The sequence below is a fragment of the Lissotriton helveticus genome, chromosome 9 (genome assembly GCF_964261635.1).
Source record: "Lissotriton helveticus chromosome 9, aLisHel1.1, whole genome shotgun sequence".
In the NCBI taxonomy this organism is placed as follows: Eukaryota; Metazoa; Chordata; class Amphibia; order Caudata; family Salamandridae; genus Lissotriton; species Lissotriton helveticus.
Window position 1 is genome coordinate 1,172,887,887 of NC_136070.1, and position 14,440 is coordinate 1,172,902,326.

General features: G+C 39.9%; 1 protein-coding gene across 1 annotated transcript in view; it reads left to right on the forward strand.

Moving 5' to 3' along the window:
- Positions 1-14,440, forward strand: part of LOC144783390 (inter-alpha-trypsin inhibitor heavy chain H3-like) — a 584,371-nt gene that overhangs the window by 372,582 nt on the left and 197,349 nt on the right. The window contains exon 17 of the mRNA XM_078662386.1: positions 3,066-3,104. Coding sequence (XP_078518512.1) covers positions 3,066-3,104 — 39 coding nt within the window. The remainder of the gene's footprint in view (positions 1-3,065; positions 3,105-14,440) is intronic.

Genomic DNA, 14,440 nt, shown 5'->3' on the forward strand with positions numbered 1-14,440 from the left:
CATTTTTCAAAGTTTTGGGCTGGAAGAAACACAGAGACAGTTAATTATCTGTCTAAAAGCCCAATCATTTTTCAACTTTTAAAGATGGCAGGGGTGGATTGGGTTACTAGATTTCAACTTGTCCAAACAACTCAGGACAGAACTGTACTCTCAAAAGATGGCCTCCCAATCTTCCTTTTGTTTAGGGGCAGCTTAGTCATGCAGGCCATGCCTAGATCATAGGTATGGGAGTCCATGTTGAGATGAAATACAGAATACCACAGCTGTCATGGCACAATAATGAATGAATGTCAAGTCATAGTTGTTTGGTAAAAAATAAATGTGTGTGAGTTAATTGCTATGAACTAATAGAATACAGCAATAGAAATTATTCAAGTCAATAAAGCACTCAACGTACAGTCAATATATAATGTATGCATTCATTATTTGTTCATTAACACTGAAAAGAACACTCATAGTGATGATCTTTTGTTTGCTATTATCAGCTAATAGGGATCTGTGTTTATCTTGTCAAATTGGTGCTCCAAAGACAGAGATCGAATGTCAGTCCAAATCTTCTGATAAATTGCTAATTATTCTTTTAACATGGGCATTAGCTTTTACTTTATTTTCTGACAGCAAAGTGAGAGGAGTTTTTAAAGTGAATTATGTGACAATCTTGCTGGAGTACAGGGAGTGGGAAAGGAGAGGCTATATGATGTCTCTTATTGCAACAGAGAAAAAATGTAAATGCCAGTAAATTAACTATATGCATTCAACAGTTAGTAAAGCAAAAAAAAAGCATATTTATTTGTAATTCTGAATTGCGCCAAAAACAGACATTTTAGTATGATCAAAACAAATCAAGACACTTTACTTGTCAAAACACAAATAAATAATCACAGAAAACATATTTTCTCATATTATTATTTTAGTGCTATGTAGTGTTATCAGTAAAACTGTATGTCTGTGCAAATAGAGTGTCATTTCAATAGAAAAAGGGTCTGTCTTTAAATTGCAGTGCGCTACAAAATAATGCTTTAATTACATTAAAAAATAGTCCCACCTCATGTCCATTGGCTCCTCAACTACAGAAGCTTTTCAACCCAGTGATGAACCCTTTGTTGACTATTTAGGGTAGTTTGTCCTTAGGACCCACAACTCAAGGTTTTTGGAAAGAAAGCAACTGTTGAAATGAAACGTAGAATAGTGGAAGAAGTGCGGAATGGGCTGACCCTGTGGTTTCTTTGTGAGAAGCAGCCTCATTCCATCTCACATGTAACTTTCTTGGGAAACATGTTCTCGATCATCTAAGGGTAACCTTTGATGGTCATCATGATCAGCGTTGCCTCTATATTCAGTCCGATGTTTACACATCTATCCAGATTACATTCACAAACATTAGCAGTATATTACCCAAAAATAAACACAAAAGGGTAATTGTATGAGACGTCTCTGCACATAGATTATACAGAGTATGAACAATTCCATGGAGGAGCTCTACATGATTAAGAACAGCGTAGGCCATTTATTTGTCTTCATTGTCCTTGTTTACAACCAAGGTATACTGGGTAGTGCTGGATTTGGAGTTCTGAACGTCTCCTGAGAGTAAGAGCCACTTAGATGAAAGTTTGCTGGAACATCAGTACCACAAGCAAAGAAAATGGTAAGGATTGTAATGGTGCCATCAGTCGTGGACTATCTTTGATTTTGTATCCAGATGTTCAGGCACACATTTCTGCAGAAAGGTTTAGCACTACACTGCAACAGATTAGGTGAGGAAGTGCTGCACAGCTATCAAATACCGAATCACCATGCATCACTGTGTTTATTGAGCAGTCATTTAATTTGTTAGTGTCATGTAGTTCCATTGAGTAAATACCCAGAATACATACATTGCTCCTATGTGGTATCTAATTCATTCCTGTTGCATACTTCCAGCATGTATGGAGCATATCAACATGAGCTTATGTATTCAGAGTTTTGATAGGATACTTGTAATCTATATCATATACTCATGTACTGCCTAGTGTTGTAATGCAAGGCGAATTGGCTTGTATCTATAATATGGTACAATTCCAATGCATTTTCTCTCACGTCTTCACTGATCATTGACACAGTTTCTCAATATGGCTGTGAAAATTCCTATAAAATAGCATATTTATCGTTGAGAAAACTTGTCTCTGCACCAAGGCTGCTGAATGAAAAGAAAAACGGATTATCATTAAAAAACAACTTGTCCTCGTGTGCGACAGACTGCCTGCCTTGACTGTCAGATATGCTATGACTGTGATGCATCCCTCACTATGGAATATATTACGGTGCTAATGATTGCCTGTCAAGGAATTCATAAAATATATGTTACCTGCTTTCATAATATTAACTGATTCTTCTTTTATAATTGCCACATTTCTTTTAATATGTGTTGCAATGTTATTGCATATTTACTACACTAGAGCGGGTTCTCACGAAACCATGTAAAATGCTAGTTCTGTGTTCTAGTGTGTGTTGTGTGTTTTCTAGTGAGGAGAAAGGGTGAAGGGGACCTCAATACGTGTTTCTCTGACAGCTCATGTCATGCTCCTAATGTGAATTCCCTCTCTTTGTTTTTATTGGAGTTTCGTGAGATGAAACATGTCTGTCGGTCACACTCTGGAAAGAAATGAGTGTACATGTCTTTCCTAAAAGCCATGGATAATCTACTTAGAGTGGTCTAGAAAGACCATGTTGTGCAATGACAGAGTGTGGTGGTAACACTCTGTTACCACCACACTTGAATGTTGATATGTTCTTTGAACTATAATATTTGCTGTATCCTTAAACACGTGTGAGGTCAAAAGACTTCAAAGAACTGGTCTGTTGATGTAGCAGTTACTGGAGAATGATTTTCATTTTGATTGTCAAATACATCAAATATTTTATATATCCTCTGCTGACATTGCCACCCCAAGTATATTAGTGTGTGTCTAAAATGAGTTTAGGCTAGTTTTCTTGCAGCAAATAATAGTTTGGAACAGAAACATGAGCATATGTTACATTAGATCAGGATGTCAAGAACATGATTTTTTTTTTTTTTTGCTTTACAGTTGCCGATCAAACCGTTGTGTCTAGGTCATCTATCCAGAGTAAGTTTCTTCACTTTTATATTTCTTCACCTGCATGAAAAATATAAGCCGCTGAAGGGAGTGAGCTGTACACCTTTACAGTAGAACTTACAACATGAAGGCAATGACTTTCAGAGGTCATTTCAATTTAATGACATGCTTAGATCAAAACACATAATCAGTTGCGTTATTGAGGTAGACAAAACTATGTTTCCACATAGTGTTCAAATTTAGATTAAAAACATGTATGAATTTTTTTGTTTGAAGATCTGTGGGATCTTGTTTAGGAGCCTTTACCATGTTTGTCATGTTTTCATTTGATGATCTGAATGTCCTCACAAGATTTATTAAGGTGGATCTTGATTTGAGCTTCTAGACTACTACGATGTGATTTAAAATTTGAGCCAAGATGGACTTGTTTAACCAATATTAATCAGAGTAATATAAAGTAGAAACATCTCTCAATTTTCAACTGTTTTAAGTATCAAAAACTTCACAGGGTTTGCATTGTGTGAAGCTCCTAATGATTCAAAAATGCGTAGGTGATATCAATGGTTGTGGTTTCAAAGTGCTAGCACAAGCAAGCACAGACAACATAGCAGTTGAGTTACTACAGCAAGTGTAAACTTACACAAAAGTTGACCTTTATGAATCCAGCCCTCATCAATGAGAGGTATCATTACATCATGAACCTGTACTATGTGTCTAGCTCTGTTGACTTTGTCCTTTAGTTATGTGATTGTTGTACTTGCTTCTGTCCGTGTTGCCCCTTCAAAGTAGAAACTCAATTACTTTCTGATGAAGCTAGATGGAAAAAGACAGGTGCTATATATGTTTTGAAAAGTGATTGGCATTTGAGATAGTGTAACCAGATTTTTTAACTGACTGTAATATATATATATATATATATATATTACCTACTGGCGTTCGCCAGTAGGTAGATATAGTTAGGACCTAGTTTCCATAGGAAATCCACAACATTCTATTTGGAATAACTTTGGGGCAGGTTGATGAATCTTCGCGAATTTCTCAAAGAAGATGGGCCCCTCCTCTCCGCTCCTTCCCTGAAAGTTTTGGGGGGATTCGTCAAGTGGGGGCTGAGAAAAAAGGGGGGTCCCAAAGCGTGTTTTCCCCATGTTATTTTCCATAAGACTTTTAGACACGGCTACAGCCCGAACAGCTGAACAGAATTACAAGAAATTTGGCAAAATAGTAAAGTCTGATTCGCAGATCACACTTTTGCTTAAATGGTGTAAATCCCTCCAGTAGTTCCTGAGAAAATCAAAAGAGAAAAAATATATCTATCGATAAGCGCGCACCGTACAAATATGGTACGTGTACCCGCGATTTTTTTCAACAAAAACAATTGGGGGGGCCTTGGGGGTCCTTGTGGGACCCCCTGAGCAGGCCTAGGGAGTCAGGGTGCTTCTACCCTGCCCTCTTTTTGAGTTCTACACGTTTTTTTCCTGCTTTCTTGTGCCTCAGTCTACCGAGGCACAAGATGGCTGCCAACAATTTCTGTTTTGGAGTGTTGACAGACAGTGGCAGCCAATCAGCACGAGCTGCATGCTCATTGGCTTTCAACACTTCAAACCAGGAAGTGTTGGCAGCCATCTTGTGCTCGGTAGACCGAGGCACAAGAAATCAGAAAAACAAACGTGTAGAACACAAAAAGGAGGCAGGGTAGAAACACCCTGACCCCTAGGCCTGCCCAGGTGGTCCCACAAGGACCCCCAAGGCCCCAAAAATGTTTTTTAAAAACCCGGTCTGTTTTTTTCAAATTACCCCCCGGGGGGACCAAATCGCGGGGGCATAGTGATAAAGAAGTGTGGGCGGGGGCCCAATCCCCCCCACACTGCCCTGGGGACCGCCGTCCCCCGGGGCAAAGCAACGCAGCCCCCTGGCGCATAGTGGAGGCTCCTGGTGGGCTAGTTGGCCCCGAGGGACCCCCAGTATGCAAGGGCAATTAGTTCCCCCTCTGCAAACGTGCCAGGGGGCTGCGTTGCAGAGAGGTGTAAAAAGGGGCATAGCCTCATTACACGTCTCTGCAATGCAGACCCCTGGCGCATACTGGAAGTTACATGTGGGCTAGTTGGAACCCAGGTAGCGACAGCATGCAAGGGGAATTAGTTCCCCCTCTGCAAACGCACCCCGGGGCTGCGTTGCAGAGAGGTGTAAAAAAGGGTGTGGCCTCATTACACCTCTCTGTAATGCAGCCCCCTGGTGCATACTGGAGGTTCCAGGTAGGCTAGTTGGCCCCCAGGGACCCCCAGTATGCAAGGGGAATTAGTTTCCCTTCTGCAAACGTGCCAGAGGGCTGCGTTGCAGAGAGGTGTAAAAAGGGGCATAGCCTCATTACACCTCTCTGCAATGCAGCCCCTTGGTGCATACTGGAGGTTCCAGGTGGGACAGTTGGCCCCAGGGACCCCCCAGTATGCAAGGGAAATTAGTTACCCCTCTGCAAACACACCAGGGGGGCTGCGTTGCATAGAGTTGTAAAAAGGGGCATAGCCTCATTACACCTCTCTGCAATAGAGCCCCCTGGCGCATACTGGAGGTTCCAGGTGGGCTAGTTGGCCCCCAGGGACCCCTAGTATGCAAGGGGAATTAGTTCCCCCTCTGCAAACGCTCCCGGGTGTTGCGCTGCAGAGAGGTGTAAAAAAGGGTGTGGCCTCATTACACCTCTCTGCAATGCAGCCCCATGGGGAATACTTGAGGTTCCTGGTGGGCTAGTTGGCCCCCAGGGACCACCAGTATGCAAGGGGAATTAGTTTCCCTTCTGCAAACGCGCCAGGGGGCTGCGTTGCAGAGAGGTGCAAAAAGGGGCATAGCCTCATTACACCTCTCTGCAATGCAGCCCCCTGGCGCATACTGGAGGTTCCAGGTGGGATAGTTGGCCCCAGGGACCCCCAATATGCAAGGGGAAATAGTTACCCCTTTGCAAACGTGCCAGGGGGCTGCGTTGCAGAGAGTTGTAAAAAGGGGCATAGCCTCATTACACCTCTCTCCAATGCAGACCCCTGGCGCATACTGGAGGTTCCAGGTGGGCTAGTTGGCCCGCAGGGACCCCTAGTATGCAAGGGGAATTAGTTCCTCCTCTGCAAACACGCCCGGGGGCTGGTTTGCAGAGAGGTGTAAAAAAATTTTTTTTTAAATTATATTAAAAAATTTAATGTAATTTAAAAAATAAAATATCTAAAAATAAATAATTTAAAATAGTGTAGTAAATCAGTATACAAAATATAACAATTAATACATTTAAAGATTATCATTTACAAAACCATTGAAATTCACTAAAAAAACATAGGTTTCAGCCACGTTATAGTTAGGAATTACCATTTAAAAAACCTTTGAAATTCCCTCCTTATAGTTAGTTGTACTCACTATAATTCGCGCGCCCGCAATCCACTGCTGATGATGTCACATATTACATCATTCATGACATGGTCAGTGACATAGGGAAAGAGGTGTGGCGCCGCGGCCAGGGCGACTGACGCTGGAATCTGGGGACCACGGTTCGATCCCCGGCTCCGGCGGCAGGTTAGCCCAGCACTATGTGACTCTGGGCAATAGCTCGCTTAATCTTCCCGACGGCCCCCAGCGCCTAGAGACCCTTACGGGTGATTGAGCGCTTTACAAATGTGGACTTTACTTTACTTACTTTACATCACTGATGACATCACTGATGACATCTAAAATGACATCACTGATGACATCATCCTTGTGAAAGAGTGGTAGATCTCCTCTCAGCATAATATAACCCTTTATACACACATTCAAAAATAGAAACTAAAATTTTCAAAAAAATTGAGATACCAATTCCAGTTAGAACAACCTATTCAGTAATTCCAAAATCTACATACACATCCAGTCATTCACTAACAGTTCTATATGGGCACTCATACATATACTCATTCATCATATGTACTCATACACCTATACATCTTATTACAAACGGACACTCATCTATAGAGTTACTCACACACAAACTCAGAAGAATCCTGTGGCTGCTGTTCTGCCTTTTTGATATGAAAAAAGCTGGAACAAGGCAGAGATCCTTCTCTCAGGAAACCAAAAGAGATAGTGAGGGAAGTGGGTGGGGTTTTTCAAGATTCTGGAAAAGAAACTACTATAAACCAATCAAAAGTGTTGTTTTCATGTCACAGGACTTTACGTGCATGCAACGTGTGCGCACGCATGCGTGCACGTTGCGCGACCATCGCATATAAATGATGTTTTACATGATTTTCGTAAAAGCTTTTAAAAATGTGAAAAGGAGACTCCTAGACTCCCTAGGCCTTCTCATGGGGTCCCTGAAAAACATTAAAAAAAAAAAATTGTGAGGTGCGCGCACGTTGCTCGCACCCTCGAGGCAGAACTGAGTCAAAAACAATAGTGGAGAACGTGAAAAGGGGGAAGGGTAGAGACTCCCTGACCCCCTAGGCCTTCTCAGGGGGTCTCTGAAGGACCACAAAGGGCAAAAAAAAAAGTTTAAAAAAAAATCACGAGGTGCGCAAACGTTGCGCGCACGTTGAAAAAAAAAATAATTGACAAATTTGACTGTTTATATTTTGATTGAAGATGTAGACTATACTGTTTAACTTTATCCAAATCATAAAAACTAGCTGTGCCGTTGCATATTACAGGATACAGTCAATGTATTACAATTTACAAAGGCAGTTTGTTGGAAAATAAATATATAAAAAATATAAAAATTGATACAGAAATTAGCATTTTAAAAACCTTGGAAATTCACTGAAAAACCATAGGTTTCACACACGTTATATTTAGGAATTAGCATTGAAAAAACCTTAGAAATTCCTAGAAAAACCATAGGTTTCACACACATCATAATTAGAAATTAGCATTTAAAAAACCTTGCAAATTCACTGAAAAAAACATAGGTTTCAGGCTTGATATAGTTAGGAATTAGCATTTAAAAAACCTTTGAAATTCACTGAAAAAACCATAAGTTTCAGGCCTGATATAGTTAGGAATTAGCATTTAAAAAACCTTAGAAATTCACTGAAAAAACTGTAGATTTTAGGGGTGTTATAGTTCACTCATTCAAAACCATTGAAATTCCTCCGATATAGTTAGTTGTACTAACTATATCTCGCGCGCCCGCAATCCACTGCTGATGATGTCACATATTACTTCATTCATGACATTGTCAGTGACATCACTGATGACATCTCAACTGACATCACTGATGACATCATCCACGTGATGCTACACCTCATCATACACTAGTATAACCTTTCGTCACTAACTGTAAAATACAGAGTACCATATTTAAATCCATTGACACACCGATACAAGTTTCTAAAAAACCACTCAATGATTCCTAGATCTATACACACATCTAATCACTTACCTACAGATTCACTCATACATGCAGTCAATGATCAATAGAAGACTATCAAATATACTTATACAACTATATCGACATTACACACCAGCACACATCCTATTCACGTATAAAGCCATCCTATTCACTTATGCAAACAATGGATCATACTTACATTTACTTAGCTATACACTTTATCTATTCATATAGATAGTAAATTTTACTTAGTGTGTCACTATTACAAGTATACAGTCACGCATACAATCAGTGAGTCTTACGTATACTTATTTATAAACAACAACTGACACATACATTGCCTTTTATTTTTCTACTTTGTTGGACATGTACCATTAATAGAGATATTTGCTCATCACCACACCCATAAAGATAATTACTCACCCAAACAACTGTTATAACATGTAGTCTTAACGTCATATACCTACTAAATCAACAATTCACACATCTTTGGGCAGTCACACACCTCCCACCAAACTACACACCCATTCACTCTCCCATACAAATACTTAGTTAACTAATCAATAACTAATATAGACTTTCAAATAGCTAGTAACCAACTGGAGAAGTAGTTTTTACAACAACCGACAAAGTGATACATATGTTCACACCGTTTAGTCACTATCCAATATATTTAGAGAGACACTTTAAATTAGTCAAGTAAACAGTCAATCACACTGCTACTAAATCCTCCATCCAGATATTTATATTTATATATCCACTCATTCTTCAATGCAAATTGCTATATATATATATATAATACATATTTAAATAACAAAGAAAACCACATTCACTGGATGATGTCATCAGTGATGTCATTTGAGATGTCATCAGTGATGTAACTGACCATGTTATGAATGATGTAATATGTGACATCATCAGCAGTGGATTGCGTGCGTGCGAGATAAATATCGGAGGAATTTCAATGGTTTTGTATGCGTGAAATGTCCAGCTAACTAAAACACCCCTAAAATCTACTGTTTTTTCAGTGAATTTCTACGGTTTTTTAAATGCTAATTCCTAACTATATCCGGCCTGAAACCTTTGGTTTTTTCAGTGAATATATATATATATATATATATTCACTGAAAAAACCATAGGTTATAGACCATATATAGTTAGGAATTAGCATTTACAAAACCTTGAAAATTCACTGAAAAAACCATAGGTTATAGACCATATATAGTTAGGAATTAGCATTTACTAAACCTTATTTTACTCACACAAAACCATTGAAATTCCATATATAGTTAGTTGCACTAACTATATATCGCGCACCCGCAATCCACTGCTGATCATGTCACATATTACATCATTCATGACATGGTCAGTGACATCACTGATGACATCACTGATGACAACATCCAGTGATTATGTGTTTCTGTAAAGTTTAAATATGTTTTACATATTGAAGAATGAGTGGATGTATAAGTGTCTGAATGAAGGTTTTAGTAGGTGCGTGATTGACTGCATGAGTGAGTGATTAAATGCGTCTTACTGAATGCACGGGTTAGTGACTAAACTGTCTAAAAGTGTGCATCAGTATGTCTGTTGTTGTGCAAGCTGCTGCACGTGTTGATCAGTAGCTATATAAGTAGCTATATGGGTTATTGATTGGTTGCACAAGTATTTGTATGGGAGACTGAGTGTGTGTATGGCTGGCTGGGAGGTGTGTGACTCTGTGCAGATCAATGTGTACTTGTATCAGTGATTCTATAAGAGAGTAACTATGTGTTAGTATATGTTTCAAAAATGTAAGGTGTTCTGTGTTTAACTGTATAGATGAGAAAATGGAAGTGTGATTGATTCTTTTCAGGACTGACTAGGTGTGTGAGTAACTCCATGGATGAGTGGCAGAGTGTGAGTGTCTGTATAGGTGTATGAGTGCATATGATAGTGTTGTAAAGATGAGTGATTGTATGTATGAATGATTGTATGAGTGAATGTGTGTGTAGACATAGGAATCAGTGAGTGCGTATGTAGTAACTAGTATTGGTGTGTCAATGGTTTCAAAAATGATACTCTCTATTTAACACTGGGTGTAACGGAGGTTATATTAGAGTGTGAGGAGATGCATTGTATTATCACATGAATGATATCATCAGTGATGTGATCATTGATATCAAGTGAGATGTCATCAGTGATGTCATTTGAGATGTCATCAGTGATGTCATCAGTGATGTCACTGACCATGTCATGAATGATGTAATATGTGACATGATCAGCAGTGGATTGCGGGTGCGCGATATATAGTTAGTGCAACTAACTATATATGGAATTTCAATGGTTTTGTGTGAGTAAAATAAGGTTTAGTAAATGCTAATTCCTAACTATATATGGTCTATAACCTATGGTTTTTTCAGTGAATTTTCAAGGTTTTGTAAATGCTAATTCCTAACTATATATGGTCTATAACCTATGGTTTTTTCAGTGAATTTCATTGGTTTTTTAACAGCTAATATCTGTAGCTGTAAAATTTATTCTTCTTTAAATCCAAAAATATATTTTATATGTTTATGAATAATTATTTTTTTAAATATTTTTTTTTCTTCGTTCCCGCTTCGCAAATCGGGAACCTTACAGTAAAAAAATGTTCAGAAAAATAAAAAAAAAAGTTCTTTTCAGAACTACCTCCCCGTTATTAAAAAATTGGTACAATATTTGGAACTGTGCCAACCTCTATTTCTCTTAGTTCGCTTCCTAGTTCGCTCGCTGGTACGCGAACTGGAAGCGAACCAAAAACAGTAAGTATAAGGGAAGGAAACACACACTTATGTTAAAAGAAAGACAGCTATAGGGGAGTAAACTAGAGATACTATTACCCATAATCCACTACTGATGATGTCACATATTACATCATTCATGACATGCTCAGTGACATCATCAGCAGAGGATTGCGGGTTTTTTGGCAACATGCCTTATCGACGGTTTAATAACGCTGCCTTTTGCTTTATATAAGTTTTCAAATTGTATGAAATATATACCAATAGGTCTTTATGAACCTTTAGGTAGTGCTTTTGTTCATGAGGTCTAGTCGCTTCCATACACATACAGATGTTTCAAAGATGATCAAGAAGTTTATCTGAATGGAGAGGAATGCACTGAGACGCCAGATCATTCACTAATGTGTAGGCACATACAGTTACACGATTCATGCAACAAACAGCGACCAAATATGGCTTGCGTGATGCAAGGCACGCCAGTTCCTGCTATCATCCCCACGTTCAAGTTGTTGGAAAATGGTAGTTATTTGATGCTCAATAATGAAGATTGTTCTGAGTTAATTAAAAGTATTCCTTTTATCGTAACAGTAAGTGAACGGGTTATTTGCTGCAGAAATGTTCTATTTCCTCCCACACATGAACATAGGGAGTTTTCAATCTGGCCACAAATACCAACCTTGGGACACGTTTCAACGGCATGACAAGAATAAGAGCTCTTTTGTCTCAGAGAGAGGTGGCCTTGAGTTCGGCCCGTGAAACTTTCGTACTTCACATAGCGAACACCCGTACACAGGTTTGCCTTTCAATTTCAGCAACATGTTTCCGACTATCTTTAACGCATCCTCCACAAAATCCCTGGCACACTTTTTTAAAGTTGTTACCAGTGGTCTCGTGACTTCATTTGAGAAAATCTTTGGAGTCATCCCTGCTCCCTTTCATTCCATTTTCTCCACTCTGGTTCGTGGATTGCATTTTTACTTGCATTACCAGCGGACGCTCTTGTACTTTTTTACATTTTTAAATATGGATGTCCCTCCTATGCAACCTCCGACCCTGCAGCTGCTGACACTGTTCCGCAATCGCATGCTAGAATATTATGGCACAATGCCGTTGGCGATATTAAGCACGGCATATGGATTATCTTTTCGGTTCTCCTACTTCACCTGTGTCCAGCCTGTATTTCACTGCCTGACCTGTGATTTCGATTGGGCCATTGATTTGTGTCTCTGCGGACCGGTTTCTCCTGACGTCGACTTTAATCAGCTGATGACTCCTATCATTACTCACGAGTTGATTTGTCCTGGCGAAAGGATTATGGCTGTGGCATTGATGCATGGACTACTTGGTCCCTGGAATTTACTGGCGGCAGCACAGTCTTTCTTGGAACACAGCTTTCTTGAAAACCCACCGAGCTGTCCTCTGATGGTGATAGAGGATCCGGTGCTGGGAGAGCACGTATGTTCTTTTCCGCTTTTAAATTGGATGGCTGAACTGTTTTCGGATGAAGACGGTGACTTCCTGTTGGAGGCTGTTGCAGCTTATTTTGCATACACAGTTATGTCATAGACCTTTTTCATGTTTCATATGCTGAGTACTAGCATTTCATTGACAATTCATTGACTTAATTGTCAAGTTTTTATTATTTACCTTGCCTATTGGCTTAAGACTCGATAAAGTACTTGGCTGTTTTATTTTTCTTTAGCATTGAATTTTCCTAGTTTTTAATGCTTTACCTTGCGGACCGTCCACATATAAACTTGCAATCTGCTCTCATGAGATGGCACTTCTATTATCTTATTCAGTTCGTTTCCGGATCATGAGGAGGTGTCATCTAGGTCCTGGATATCTTTACACCGTGTTAAGTTAGCATGGGCTCATTACCGGTTTAAACGCCATTTTTCCTTTTTTGCAACTTCTGCACACGACATTTAGTTGTTGCTTTAGCTTTCCACCTAGTAGTTCATCGTGGTTTACATGAGAATAATATGTTATTGGTCTACTATCTGCTTTACTTGTTAAACTATATCTGTACAGCGAGTGCTAAAGTTTCAAGAACAACACGGTACAGAATTGTTATGAGGTCTGATCTCCACGACTTCATACTCATAACATAAGTGCAACTTCTGCCAATTCTGGGCATGAGGCGGGTTTTATATTGCTTTGCCGAACACACATACACAACAGTTGATGCGGTTCACATGAAGAGAGAGCTGGTGTATGCTGATGTGATTCCTTCAAATCTAAGACACTAAAGTATGGGCACGCCCTAAACCAACACAAAGAGACCTTCTTAGCAAATAATATAATATGTGTATTAGGGAGGGTGAGATATAAGCAGCCGCGGGCCGTGGAGGGAGTTACGGTGAGGCAGGGAGGCGGGGAGGGGGAGAAGCAGGGTGGAGCCCTCTCTACCTTGCCCCTCCCCCTCCCCGCCTCCCTGCCCCACCGTAACTCCCTCCACGGCCCGCGGCTGCTTATAAGTGTTGCTAACTCTTATTCATTTACAGCATGTTAACATACTGTCACCATTCGCTTTTTATGTACTAGTAACTATGCTGGTAATTTTGCTACTGATAATATGTGTACTTGTATTCTCCACCCTGCTTCTCCCCCTCCCCGCCTCCCTGCCTCACCGTAACTCCCTCCACGGCCCGCGGCTGCTTATAAGTGTTGCTAACTCTTATTCATTTACAGCATGTTAACATACTATCACCATTCACTTTTTATGTACTAGTAACTATGCTGGTAATTTTGCTACTGATAATATGTGTACTTTTATTATCTAAGGTACTACGCCTGAGAAGACGGCATTAGTAAATAAACATTTCAAATACACATGTGTTCTTCTTAACTCCATGTTCTGGTTTCTAAGAAATATATAACGACCGACTGTTCATGAGTTCCACGTATCCTGAGGTACTATAAGTTCATATTCTGGATTGTCTAAACATTGAGAGTTTGTTATATCCAATGTGACACTGTACCTAGCTTGCTAAATAGTTTTTGATTACTAACGTGAGTTTTGGGACACCCTAATTCGCCGAGGTTCCAATCCTCTGTCCACAGTTCTGTGTGAGAACAGAAACCCTGCGACAGGGGCACCCCCGACCCTTGCTGGACCTTCATCACACTTGCGATACAACTCCAGCAATGCGCCACCTTTACGGCACAGATACATCACGCATCTGTGCTGTTTTTGCCCCGTGATGCGCCGCATTGTAAATGCAGCACACCATAGGTGACGGAACAGCGGCACAGAATGACTAACA